General features: G+C 30.6%; 1 protein-coding gene across 1 annotated transcript in view; it reads left to right on the top strand.

The window, feature by feature from the left end:
* The window catches only part of LOC107453034 (protein O-mannosyl-transferase Tmtc3), a 105,264-nt gene that overhangs the window by 36,867 nt on the left and 53,055 nt on the right, over nucleotides 1–15,342 (top strand). The window contains exons 9-10 of the mRNA XM_016069693.3: nucleotides 11,266–11,408; nucleotides 12,515–12,598. Of these exons, the coding sequence (XP_015925179.1) occupies nucleotides 11,266–11,408; nucleotides 12,515–12,598 (227 nt within the window). The remainder of the gene's footprint in view (nucleotides 1–11,265; nucleotides 11,409–12,514; nucleotides 12,599–15,342) is intronic.

The following is a 15,342-nucleotide window of genomic DNA, read 5'->3' as shown; positions in this document are numbered from 1 at the left end:
AAGAAATACATGGTAATTTTTTGTTTTTCCTAAATGTTCGTCACCCAAATGTGTTCGTCCCTAAGTCTTATAATTTTTTGCGTAGCAAAACAAAATGTTATATTTAGTTGAACACCCGAAACAGCGGCGACGGTGGCCTTTACGATTTTTTAATATAGATCGATATGAATAAAACTATTTTCATGTATCTAAATTTGGTAATAAAATATATTGGATTCATAGATATATATATATGTTGACAAATATTTATTTGACAAAGACATTAATTAAGTTCATGCGTCATATGTGAGATAAAATAGAATTATCCCACATTATCTTTTACTTTTATGAAAAAAGTGGTAGCATGGATGCTACAGGAAACTAAAAATATTAGAAGTAGTAATAGAAACTGAATTCGTTTTTATGTATTTAATTATTCAGTCGTAATTTTAAATGGCTAACATTACAAATTATTCATATTTGAAGCGAAAGCATTATCTTTATTTGCTTTCAATAATAAAGTGAAACAAATATGTTTATAAAAGTTGCTCAAATCACTAGTAATTGATTTTTGCCTTATATAAGCCACCACTTTTTGCATTTTTGGTCGCCCGTGGCATCTCTTTTCTCATCAAATGGAAACAGATTTAATTCGTTACAATAATTTGAGAGAGGCTTGCTTTCACTATGAGACTCTTTCGAACCTTTGCGTTTTCTAATATATTTCAATATATAAATGAGTCTTAATTCGTAGGAATTGTTAAAATTTACCAATTATTTGATAGAAATATATCCCTTATATGATATACCTAATAAAAAATATTATATATTTATTTTTATCCTGATATTTTGTGTTCAGAATATCCCATTTTTGACAAATAAAATTGCGCATTTTAAAATAATTAATTTTAGTATTTCAACTCAGATCCAATAATAAACAATTGTATTATTTATATATTATGGCAGTCAGAGCTATCTCATTTCTGTAAAATAGATCCTCAAAATAAAACTCTTGTGTGACTATTTTTTTTCTTTTTGAGACTATTATATTTAATAGATGCAAGGCTCAAAAGAATTAAACAACGTCATTAATGTCGAAGTTTTTTTTAGATGAACAACCCGAGCATTAAAACTACACTTTTAATCGATGAAACTCAACCCCTGATTAACAATTAAGGGTTAATGTCTTGTATGAACAAGAAGGTAGCTTAGTTGCTGACAGGGTTCTAGCTTAGTGTATAATCTGTCAAATTTTCCCTTCTCACGGAATCACATCGTTGAAAGATTTAAATTAATGAACCAGACTTTAATGAACCATGACCGGATGTTGAAAACTTTAATCGGGCAATGATGATATATAACACGCGTCCTATGTGCTCACCGGATATCATCTACGTACTAGAGTAGACAAAATTAATGGTAGGAAAAGTGATTAAAATTCATAGGTCAATTCCAGGTTTTCTTGGTTATGCACTTATTCATTAATTTTATACTTCATGAGGAAGTTAATGCTAAAATATGAGAGGGTAGTTTCAAATGAAAGCACTCCACGACTGTTATTTATTTTGGTATTCACGTAAGCATTCACGCTTGCTTCAGTTTGGTTTTATTGCTGCAATTTAGAAAGATTTAAGTAGTTCTATTTATGAAAAGGAAACTTCCGTTAGAATATTATAAAATTCATTTTGAAGAAAAATGTGCTTTTAATTAGTTATTTTATGTATTAAGAAAGTTTTGTTGAATGTTTTGATGTTTTTATTGCTGCTAAAGATGAAGGTTTAAATACTTAGAGATTAATGACAAGATTTGAACTTTATTTATTGTATGTTATTTATTGCATATCATTATGAATCGAATAGAGCCTATTGCAAGTAGTTCACTTTTGCTTAGTACTGAATTGTAAGAGGGTTTACGTGGGTTTAAAATTTTTAAAACAGTGACGAACAAGAGACAAATATTGATATATCAATACATTCGTGATTTCCACAATATACTACTTAGCAGAAAGATTTTATCTGAGTTAGAAATCTGCACATTCCCCCATTATATGTTTCGAAAAATCCGATGAATCAGTTAACACGTTGAACGCCACGCTAATTTTACATAACTTAGCCGTCAGGCCACACGATAAATAATTACAAACTAAATTTGCAAATATAGACAGATCTTGCTAGTTTATAAAAAGATTTTGCGTGAGATAACTGAAAAAAGTGGTGAATTATATATGCCTATGAATTGTTTAAAAATAGTGGTGGATAGAAATCTACTAAATTGAATTTTTTAAACCAAGAACCGCAATAATTAAATAAATTTTGAATAAATTTTCTGCAATTCCATAAAAGAGCGGAGATGCCAACTTGCTCCGGACAGCAACTTTATATTTTAAAGTGGTAGTTTATCAATTGCGATTCTTGGTTTAATAAATTCAATTTAGTAGATTTTTATTCACCACTATTTCTAAATAATTCGTAGGCTTATATAAATCGCCTCTTTATAATACTTATGTCATGCTCAAAGATGCCAACTGCTCCGGACACGCCAAAATAATTAAAAAAACGGTAAATAACTACAAAGTAAATTTTGCAAATATTTGACTATTTTTGCTTGCTTTTTAAAAGGTGTAGCATGACATAAATACTATAAAGTGGTGAATTATAGAACCCAACGAATTATCTAGAAATAGTGGTGATTAAAAATCTACTAAATTGAATTTATTAAACCAAGAATCACAATTGTTAAACTACCACTTTAAAATATATGTTTACTGTCCGGAGCAAGTTGGCATCTGTGCATGCTATATCTTTTAAAAAGCAAGCAAAAATAGTCAAACATTTGCAAAATTTACTTAGTAGTTATTTACCGTTTTTTTAAGTATTTTGGCGTGTCCGGAGCAGTTGGCATCTCTGAAAGAGCGTAATTTTTATAGTTCTATATCATGTTATACGCTGTCAGTCAGCTGTTTTTCGCGGCCATGGAAAGTCCAGTCAGTCACCGATGGTTGATGCGGCGCTCAACGTGTTAATGCCGCTTCGCGGTAGCGCTTTGAGATTTGAGCTATGTTCTAATGAATCCTTGTAGACATGATTAGTTAAAAAACGAAATGGTGTCTACTAATGTGATAACAAAAAAACGCACATAACTACCACATGGTGCAACAACCGGGGCATTTTGATAATGTTTAATTTTAGGAAATAAGTTGGAAAGTTTTAACTTTAATAGACACATTTCTTTTAACCGTTAGCCTGTCTGTCTCAAATTTTGTAATAACGAGAAAAGAGCTTTTTAGAAAAAGTAGTAGTAGTATTTTTTGGATATTTTAATACATTTCGCAACCGATTCGGTTCAGAAGTATCACAATTTTATGAATCGAATATAGATATTATTATAGATAAGTTGGGTAACTCACTCGTTTTTGTTTAGTTTAATCCTTTGGGTACATTTGACGAGTGAGACTCGTCATGCATTTATTATCAATAAATAAAAAGTGGTGGCTAAAGTATTTTGCTGTCAGTTTATTTCAGAAAGAAATAATGGATTGATAACTACCACAACTTATAAATGACAAAGCATTTAGTGAAGGTGTCAGATTATATTTGGTAACTATTTAACAAAAAAAAAACTTTTTTAATCAAAAACTTACTACCAGGTATTCATTTTGGTTGTTTCCTCTTTATTCAGAATTTAAATAAATCGGATCCAAAGGGTTAATCCAAGATAAACACTGAACACTGAAATAATTTGAGTTAACAATCCTTATCCTTTGGAGAAAAAAACGTGTTAATTGCTGCCATTCCTTCCTGCTTTTCCCAAAGATTTTCTTTATATTTAATGTGATAGTAAGATTTGATTCTTCTCTTTAACTATTGGTCTTATAAATTTAGTACAACATTAACAAACATTTTGTTGTTGTTGCCTTGTCCATAGTGCGAGGAAAATTAAATTTGTCCAAAAGTATCCAAAACAGATTTGGCCACATCAATAATCTCTATGGAATAGAGGAGTTGCTGCGGGGGATCAGATGGATCCTGAAGAGCTTCGCCAGTATGACTGGGCAATCAAAGACATGGTCGGGAACAAACATTTTACACAAATTAATTAAGCATATATATTAATACATAGTGATATTCCACGTTGCTTAAGCTCTATCATAATATAAAAATATTTCTGCCTGTAATTTGTTTGTTACATTACTACCACTTGCCAAAATCGTCATCGAAGAGAATGAAAGTTGGCAGGTATAGTTCGTTCACTAGGAGTTGGCACTTGGCTCCACCCTTATCATGTTGTATCCGACGATACTATTTCCCTATTTTTGGGAGAAGGAGGACAGGAGGAGGTGGAACATGAAGTGATCAGGAAGATGATAATTATGATGATGATAATACCTCAAGAAACATTACAGCAGGCTGGGATCAATGTGATTCATATTCTTCAAACTGGGAAAATTCAGAATCGGCAGTTCCAAGAAACAGAAATAACGGTGCATGGAATAATCAGAAGAGGTCAGGAAAATCTGATAGCCATAAAACAAATAAAGGTTCTGTGCAGACAAGTTCTGGAATTTGGAGTCATTAAAACACTGGTAAAAAACTAGTAAGAAACCAATAGAAACTTCAAGAAATCGGATGAAAAATTTGCGCCATGGCAGGCTGATAAGAATCATATTAACAACCGGTTACTGCGGTATGCCTACGGTGAAAATTATCACTATGGAGATTTTCAGGGCAAAAAGAAAGACATTGAAGTTGTTGATTTATGTTCCAACAGTGACACTGAATATGAACCAAACACTATGCAAACATGTTCAGAAACTGTCAATGTTCAAAAATGTGTGAGGTTACTTCTACTACTATTTGGAATATTCAAGAGAGTGAGGCACAAGGAGGTAGCAATTTTACAGTTGAGCAATTTTACAAGGAGGTAGCAATTTTACAAAGAGTTTTGAGGGAAACCTAGAAATTGTCAATGTTCAAGATGATAAGAAAAGTGGCAATACATATGAACAGGGGTCAGACAAAAATATGGAAACACTTCTATACTAAATTTATGTAAACGATCTTTCTTTTAGTAACAAATGTTTTGGAAGATTTTGCATGTTAAAACTGTTGGCGCATGCTTGAAGCTTTTAGGAATGATGTCCTTTTTAATCATGCTAAATTTGGTTTGACCAAAATGCATAGGAACTTAAAAGCATTTTTTCTTTTTTCAGAACCACTATAACTAAAAAAAAGCATTCTAATATAAATATTGCGTTCCTCTAGCATGATTTCAAAATTGCTGGTATTAAAGCTATTAATTCCTCTCTTTATTTCAAGCAAATTTTGCACGGGTAAAAATTACACATTTCTAAAAGCTTCAAGCATGGTCTTACAAATTATGTCAGCAGTCTTATAAAAACATTTGCTGCTAAAAGAAAACCTGTTAACATGAAATTAGTATAAAAATGTTTGCATATTTTTGGCCAAGCTCTTTTATGTATTTAAACGAAGTGAATATTTCTTTCCGGTACCTTCGGGTTAAGTCTAGGTTAAAAAAAAAACATAGTTATTATAGCATGGAACGTACAGTAAAAGTTCGTTATAATGGCCATTCACAATAGCAGATGGAATTGTCGTTATATTTGCGGAATACTCTGGAGATTGCTCACGTATTTTGCCTTATTAACATAAAAGATTAAGATTGAAAGAAGAAAATAGGGAGAAATGATGTTCGTTTTCCGTCTTCTGCATGGATACAAGACCCAATGAAAAATCTTCCTCCGTTTCATCCTTTTTCATATAACTTTGATATTTTGAACAGCAGAAAAATTTATTTCCCTCAAAAATGTTTTGTCGCTATAACGGAAAACTAGTAATTTTTAAATTCTTATAAAACACAATTTTTGTTTCTTTAATATTAGCTTTTTGATGGTGATTTGGAAATCTGTCGCAATAGCGGACTTCTTGTAATGTTATATCGAGCTTTTCTTTCTTTATTTAAATAAAATGGGATCCTGGGCCGCGAGGCGACCCCTATCCCATTCATCATTAAATTACATACAGTAAGGTAAAAAACATTGATTTGGCAAACATTGTGGTAGCCATAAAAAAAATCAAGCCGTTTGCTTGTGAAATAATAAAACAATGAAAAAATTCAATATGACAAATTGGCGTTTTTTCATAACACTAGAAATATTGATGGTAGACTTAAATTAAAAATGAAGATAAAACATGATTTGATATGTACAATAATTGATTTTTGAAAAATGAAAGACATAATTGATGAATATAGATAAATCATACCTTGATACATGATAAAATAACATATTTGGAGAAAATGCAGTAAATATATTTTATCAGAGAAATATTGCTCTTTAAATACAATAGAATTTGCAAAAGAATTTAACGTGCATAAGTTAATAAATATGTATGCATAAACTGGCTATATTATCAGAAAATAAATCTTTATGTAATTTAATTTAACGTAAATAAAAGTCTGCAATGAAAAGTTCGGTGAATTTAACTTTAGAGTCTTGAAAATAAAAATAGAACTCACTGGGATTGAGATGTTTCCCCATATCGAGCTTTTACTACATATTATTTATTAATATATTACCTTGTTTCTGGAAAAAATGGCATTAAAGAATTTATTGCGCTACACTTTTTACTTCATTGAAAAAAGAAACCTTTATTTATAATTAAGTTTATACACATTATTTATAAGTAATACTTTTAGAATCACGTTGGCCGAAATGCAGAACTTAATTTTCGTTGAGACTACTATTATTTTATGGATGTCAAATTTATGAAATAATTAAATATTCTCATATCTGATAACGGCCAAATTGTGTTGTTGATTAACGGGAAGGGTTGGCGATTTTGAAAGCACTGGAAACTGCCAAAGCTGTCTTGAATTCAACCAGCTGTTACCATTCCGCGAAGATTTCATATACGATAAAATAGATTCCCGCCCCTCATAGAGAGGAGTTCTAATATTCATCTCATTTATCATTGCGTTTGCGGAATAATTCAAGACTGCGAATTATCGCGTCACTTGAGTTTTGAATAATCTATTATCTTTAATTGTTAATGGAAAGTAATTATGCGAAAACATTAGAAGGATTTCTTAACTATAGCTTACAGATTTGAAAGTCTTTTGAAAATTAAATATAAGTATTGCAATAAATTTGAAAGAAAATAAGTGGGCAGTTTTGTGAAACAGCTACTTAAACATTGTCCGACAAGTGCTCTTTTTGTTATTATTTGGTGAGATTGCTATTTCAGTACTTGGTAACTATGTTAATATTTAAACTATTTATTAGTATTGGTAGCCAAAATTCATCTACGTCTTACTCATTAAATTAATATATTTTAATGCATGATTATTTTTAGCTCTGTAAAAAATAGTAATTGGTACGGAAATTTCGTAAAAAGGAAAAAATACGTAAAAATAGCAGTCAGGAAACATACGAATTTCCTTATTTCTTGGAATTTCTTTTCTTAACCCTTTAATGGGCTATTTATTTGTAGTAAAGGTAAATTAAAGTATTTTTGGTGTTGAAACTGATATAAGAATAGTAATTGGTATAAGAAAAAAAGAACTCATTTAGCTTATAAAAAATTAATCTAAATTTTAATGCCATTTTTTTTTGTATATTTGCCACGACCTATTAGGGACCTATTGACTTTTATTTTTCGTTATAATATAAATTTTATAAATGCTACAAACTTCAAAAGGAATTACGTATTTTATAAGTTTTCTTAAACTATCAAATGGTTACTAATTTTATTCAAGCGCACTTCCAGAAAGCTGAAGTTATTAACGAATGGAAACCTAAATTAAAAGAGTTAAAGTTTGTAATGGACTTTAAAAATTGGTGGTAAGTATATTTACCACGGCCTTAGAAAGGGTTAAAACCTAAACATAACATTAATCGCAGATTATAATTGATATGTTGAATAAGATTTAAATTTGATTGGAAAGAACTGCACCAAATTTCAATAACGTGTTAGGTCAAATTTCGACTATAAAGTCAAATAAAATGTAATTTTTATTATTTACTTTTTTTTGCAGTGGAATAAAGTGGAATATTTATCCTTTTATTATTGTTTAACTTTTTTTATTTAATTATTTAACTTTTATTTAATATTTATAAAACACAAAATTCGGATATATTAGACTTAAATGTCATTCCTTAAATAGATTAGTTCACATTTACCCGCGTTTGGTAATCCACAAATTTGTTTTATGTCCTCGCTGGCGAATTAATCTCCTCTCAACAATTCATAATAATTTATAATAGGATCTTTTCCATGTGACAAGACTAATGCATCATGGGAGTTGAACATTTTCAAATCTTTCCGTTCGCAATAATCCCCTGCCACTGACAAGCTATTTGGATTTGTTTCCATCAGAGCTCTTAAAAGTACAGAAATTAGAAGTGTTTCTGTCATAATCGCTGGAAGCGTATCCGCTCACTAGAGTAATAAGACTAATAATTTTAGCATTCACGATGCCATTCTCTTAACTGTAATCGCCCCAAGTGCTTGACATTTGAAATATTTCGCAAAATATCCAGATACATAATTGTGTTAATCTGTACCTGCATCTTCAACTTCTTTTTTTTTAAACCTCCCTCGTGAATGGATTGATTAAATCAATCCTGCACTTTGCCTGTCGATATTGAGTAATATATTAATTGTTTTATCGTAAGATGCAGTTGCTTTGGGGGTAAATATATTTGTTATTTACATTTATTCAAAACTTTTATAGAAATTGGAAAGGAAATAAGCAATAATGCCTGTGTAAAGCGACATTTCCTACATATTAATTCCTAAGCATGAATGTCCTGCAGTGGATTGATCGTAAAGACACGGTAAGCAGTAGAATACCGAAGTCAAGCATCACTGACTGCGGATAGTAAGTGGGTGGGTAACGACTTTGATCAGCCTGCGTAGGGACCGAGAGTGTGCGGTATCGGTCTTCGTTAAACTGTTCTACCGTAAAGTGCTTGTCTTCGTGCGCTCGTCTTCGGGCTAAAAACAAGAAGAAGAAAAAAAATTTAGCACGCTTTTGGGGGGAGTTAAAAATCAATGACTTCAAAAGCTTGTAATATAGATCAATTAACCCCTTGGGGACGATTGATTCAGAAAAGCATTCGTACAAAATCAGAATCAAGTTGTAATTAAATAAAAAACGATAACTTAAATGTAGTCGTTGCTAATTTGACAGACTTACTTTGCTTTTACTTTAATTATTGCGAATTTATTCATATATATATAATCGATGTTAATTCAAAGTATATAACTAAATGGTTTTATTTTGAACAAAGCAATGGTGAATTAAATAAATCAAACAATTATAACTCCGCGCACAAATAAACTGCTAAAGAAATATTTTGATTACCAGTTTTATCTTTTTACCCTGATTGATACGGTTTTATGTTGACACGTATTTGTGACAGTCGGCGCGAAAGGGTTAATGCATCAATGATATTTTACTTTTCTCGAAAACAAGTTAAAAATCATATGGTCTTACTACCAGTTTTTTTCCTTTCTGGATTAAGTTCCCTGAGAGTTTTTCTCGATACGGTCTACTACAGTTAGTGATGCATCTCTCTCTATGATACAGAAAAAGTAAAAACTTCGCTTAACACGTTCACGCCGGGGTGACCCACCGGTGGGTCACGCTAGATTTTCTCATCTTGGCGGCGAACCGGAGTAAAAACTGGTAACAAATAAATTTCATTTTTTAGTTTTCTTCAGGAATAATAAAAATCCGCAACTACCAATTGTTTTTAACGGATGCAATTTTTATATTGAATTGCTTCGCCATGATAAACAGAGATGCCAACTGCTCCGGACACGCCAACATAATCTAAAAAACGATAAGTAACTACAAAGTAAATTTTGCAATTATTTGACCCGATTTTGTTTCTCTTTAAAACGTACAGCATGACTTAAATGCAAAAAAGTGGTGAATTATATAAGCCTGCAAATATTTTAGAAATGATGGTAGATAAAAATCTACCAAATTGAATTTATTAAACCAAGAATCACAATTAATTAACTACCACTTTAAAATACATATTTGCTGTCCGGAGCAAGTTGGCATCTCTGGATAAATCTCCTTACAGTGAATTGTTATTGTTGAGAATAGATTAACTCCTCCCGAATATTATCTAATATTGAAATAGTTCTTCTACCAGTATTTTCTCTTTTCCCGGTGTGAACGTGTTAATATATATTGTGGCAAAATGCTTCTTTTCTAACGTATTTGCATTCCAACAATCTTTACCCCAACAAAGTGAGAAAGCCATGATGAATGGGAAAAATGCCTCAAAGTGATGCCGTAGTGCCCAGTTTCAGGAACTCGTTACGGTAAATCAATAAGCACAAATGGGTTAAGTAGCCTTTTCAGCTGCTTCTTGTTTTATATTCATATCAATGACTTTATTATTAATCTCCAAAAAATCATATGAGCATGTTCATAGTTAGACAAAGGCAAGAAACAGAAGAAAATTCATAACCTAAAGAAAGCTCATGAGAAAACAACAAACGAAGCACTAAGAGTACGAACACTTAGGTCCTTGGACAGCAACATGTTTATTAATGCTCTCAAAACAATTTATGAATTCTTCTGTTTCTAACACTTAAATATCGACTTTATATATACATAAAGAATGCAGCTCTTAGAATATCATATCATATTAAGTGGTGATGCTGGATAATAATTATTGCTGAATTTTAGTGACCGCATTAGATATGTGACTTGAAAATGTAGAGAACAAAATTCCGTATATGAAAAGGCTAGCAGGAGACAAATTGAGTTGCAATTAATGCACTCTACATAGAACTTATAGCACCTATGTAAAACCATTAATTAAATATGGAAGTGATATACTTATCTCAGTACTTAAGTTTAACATGAATTTCTCGGTAAAGCTCAAAACACAAACCCCACAAACTGTTGAAACAATTCTGATTTTAACCACACAGAAATATATCAGAACTAGATAGAGCACAATATTTAAACTAAATAAATGTAGTGATAGTTAAAAGTATATTACCTAAAATTAATTATCCGTTTGAACCTTACTTTTTATACTGAAATGATACAAAAAGTGGCATAATAATGTTAAACTAAGAGTCTATTTTCTACTGCCAGCCACTATTTCAGGTGCGATTAAAAGTACGATTTAGGCAACTCTCCTCCATGGCTTTGTATTCAAATGAAAAATTTTGCTAAAATAATGAATTAGTATAATAGAAACGATGCTAAAAATTTATAATTAATTTTTCTTTTCAGGGCCTGTCTATGAGTATTTTTCCATTTCTCCCTGCATCCAATCTTTTCTTTCCTGTAGGATTTGTAGTTGCAGAGCGAGTACTTTATGCACCTAGTATGGGTTTCTGTCTTTTAGTTGCACAAGGCACCAGTCTTCTATCTACGTAAGTTGATATAAATAATTTTCTGTTTATTTATTTTTATTATTGGTCCGATTAACTAACAATAAAGCTTTCGCAAACACATCCTATAGATATTTTTGAAATAATTTCTCTTTTTTTACTGTTTTTACAGTTTTGAAAAAATCGAAACTAAGAAGTGAAATGTATTTTGTAACATTTGTATAATCTGCACAACATTTTGATAATTCCAAATATGTAGGTGCAAAATCTCAAGTTTTAAATACAGTTAAGGTCAATGTAGAGAATGGTGAGAATTAAATAATAAAATAAAAAATAATTGTGCATTTTTTTGTAACAATATTGACAGATTTTTTTCCAAATAAATGTTGAATATTGAAGACCGTATAAACACTTTATTTTGCACATTGCATTTAAGTATTGTTTGAAAATTATTAATTTTTAATAAACAACATAAAAAAATGGTAAGAATTTCCAACTACGTTAGTTGGGAAGTTTCTTGCTTTACAGGGTGCGTAGCGTTTTTGAAAAGTGCTTAAAGGTGCTTATTTTTGATTAACGTTTTTTAAAAGTCCATAAATGTGCTTTTTTATTCGGGAATAGTAAAAAGTGTTTAATTTTATTTTGCCGCATTGATTGTCGTTCTAAATTACAAAAAATGCACGATTTTCACAATTTTCTCCGTAATATTTATCAGAAACTAGTGATTTTATCGATTTTATGTTTATAAATTAAGAACTTTAAACGGTAGAAAAAAATAATTTTTATTACTGCGCAGATTCTAAATAAAAAATTTTTTCTTTTGGAAAGTGATTAAAAGTATTTTTAGAGTGCTCAAAAAGTACTTTAAAAGATGCTTATTTTTTGTTGAAAAATCTGACTACGCACCCTGCATTATTTAACACATAAATTTTACGAAATCCAAACAGATAATATAAAATCTAAATTATATATTTTTAAAATATAGATTTTTTGCGTCCTCATCTTGCCAGAAAGTAGTTAAAAGTAGAGACATTAAATCTAATGCCTTTCCAGTGAGAAATCTATTCTGTAATGGCAGTATAAGTTATTGATTCCAAGTAAAGTCAAGTTCAAATTAAATCAAAATTTGAATTTAGTTTCTTTTATAGACGTCGTCCTGGTCTGATCTGGACCAGTTTGATTCTATTGCTGTGCATCCATGCAGCCAAGACTGTTCGTCGAAACGCCGACTGGTAAGTGGTTTAGAATGTGTCTGTATTGTGTTTTTAAAGTATGTTCAATGCACAAAATTGAGTTGAGTAATAAAACTATGTACAATTTATAAATATATAGTTACTTTAGACCTGGAATTCTCTAACTGTTCGGTGTCGGAACCCCCATAACTGAAACAAGCGTGAGGGAGAACCAGTCTTCACTTGTACTGTAAGACAGTTTTAGACCATTAACTTTAAGGCATTCAACTATGAGAAAATATTAAATAAGTAACAAATATAAAAATATACTAGGAGGCTCCGCCCCCTGCTCGCTAACGCTCGCCAACCCCCGAGAAGCAATCCTATGTGGTTCACGCCGTGAACCATGGCTCGCTGCGTTCGCTCGCCAATAAACACAATGTTCTAACACAAAGACATAATATATTATCATCAAAGACATAGTATTTTATCATCAAAGACATAGTATTGTACTTATGTAGAAGAATTCTACCAATGTTCTTATTGGCTTTTAAAAAAGTATATTTGCTGTTTAGATTGTACATGGTGAAAAAATCAAAACATTAGCTAAATAAGAAACATATTAGCAAAATAAATTATCAAATATTGCTTCACTAATATTCTGCATTTTAAAGCGTGAAAATTCAATGCGTAAATAAACGCGAAATATAAAAAAATTCAATGCATTCAATACAAACACTTAAACGTTTTTTAGACGTTTAGGTAGCTCCCAGTAGAAAAATATCAATTCAACAGCGGCCTTTTAAAGCATTCTCACTTCAATTAATTAATTAATTCCTAATTGAGTTTAAATTAAATATTGTCATGTTTTTAGTGCATGAATCTGAATTGAACAACCTGATAATGCTCACTCTGGTTATTGTTATCTCACTACGTGCTCTTGCGCGCCGAATCCAATCAATTAAAAATGAAAACTGTTGCCAGCGCGAGAAAAGAAATATCATCGGTTTTATTGATACATACATACATACGTACGTATTAGCGTTTTATATAATATAGATTACAATAATAAAAATAAATTCAATTGTTTGGGTTGATTCAAACACTAAGTCTGTTCATTAAGTGTAGCCACTTGGAAAGTCGCTATTGAGAAAAACCACTTACTTTTAACAGCGAACATGCGAGCTCTAAATATCAATGGGAAGGGTGTGCCTTGTTATTTTTAATTATGCCTGTTATTTTTTATTATCTTGACGAAATTGTCGACACTGCAGGACGAAGCACTTCTTCAAAGTTTTTTTAGATTTGATTGACACTTTGATTGTGGTTAAAGACGAAAATGTAATCTCATACATAGGCGTTGTGTAAATGCAGTTATGAAAATATTTGGTAATTCTCCAATTATTATAATATATTAAAGAAACATCAAAATCTTTCCTTGCTGCAGATTCTGCATATCCAATCGGAGCTGCGACATTATAGTTTAAGAAACTCTACTTTAGACAATAATACTCGTACTAAATAAATATGTTGGATTTCAAATTTAGTAGATTTTTTTAAATTTAAATGGCTTTAACTTTTAAAGCAAATTGTAATATTTAAACGTTTTTCGTAATATCATACGAGTAACGCAGGACTGTACGAGTAACGCGTATCACAGAAAAGAAAAAACACCTGTAATAAAACTCTTTTATTTCTTGCTTGTTTTCGGAAGGAATATGTGTCCGTGAGCATCAAGATTTATTAACAGTTATTTTCTCTTGTAGGAAACATACTCGTGTATACGTTATAACCTTTAATAAGTCTAGGTAGCTAACAAGGTAGCAGTTATTTATTTCTCGCGATAACAAGCTAGATTTGGAATTGTTACTACCATCAGCTTTTACCCTTTACAATGACACAAACAGTCCTTTTAATGTGTATTAGAATTTGATAACAAATCATATTCGTATAATTTTCATAGGCTCATAAATAAATTTGCGATTAAATAAACAAATTCTAATAAAAAGGAGTTACGAGTTTTAACCAACAATTTGGGTAGTTTACTTAAAATTTTTATCTATACAATACGTCAAAATTAATTTTTATGCGCATGTTAAATTTAAGGTTTATAACCATCTTGAAATAAAGTTATGCTAAAATTAACCTTTATAAACATGTTAAAATTATACTTTTATAAAATAATTGGAATTACTGTTATCTAAAACATTTATGCACATCATGCAGCTTGTGGGTGACAGTCTTGAAGTATGCCAAAAGCTTTAGCTGATAGAGAATCTCAAAATTATAATATTTTTTATTGACCTGCTAAGGAGCGTAAATGCAGCATTTTCGTGTAAAAATTAAAATAAAATAGTAAATTAATTAAAAATTGGTTGAACTTAAAATGAATTATTTTAACATTTAGGTAATTTAAGAACAATATCTAATTACAAGAATAATCTTTATATTAAATGTAGGATAATTTAGCATATAGGTTAAGTTAACCCTTTCCACTCGAGAGGTGACTGTCAGTCGCCACTGTCACCTGTAAATTACCCACCACTCTAATTGTGAAATTTTTACATCTTATTGTTTAATTATATTTACGTATTGTTTTATTTAGAATCTTTCGAAATGTTAGTGATTGCGTCCATTTTTTCAACTGATAAAAGGACTTCGACTGCAAAGGGTTAACATGTTAAAATTAACCTTTAATAACATGCTAAAATATATATTTATGTATTGAAATTACTGTTAATGCAATATAAAATATTTTATACACAAAAATATGCAGCTTATAGGTGACAGTCTTGAAGTATGTC

This window comes from Parasteatoda tepidariorum, chromosome 10 (assembly GCF_043381705.1).
Source record: "Parasteatoda tepidariorum isolate YZ-2023 chromosome 10, CAS_Ptep_4.0, whole genome shotgun sequence".
Classification (NCBI taxonomy): Eukaryota; Metazoa; Arthropoda; class Arachnida; order Araneae; family Theridiidae; genus Parasteatoda; species Parasteatoda tepidariorum.
This window is presented reverse-complemented; position numbering and strand designations above follow the sequence as displayed.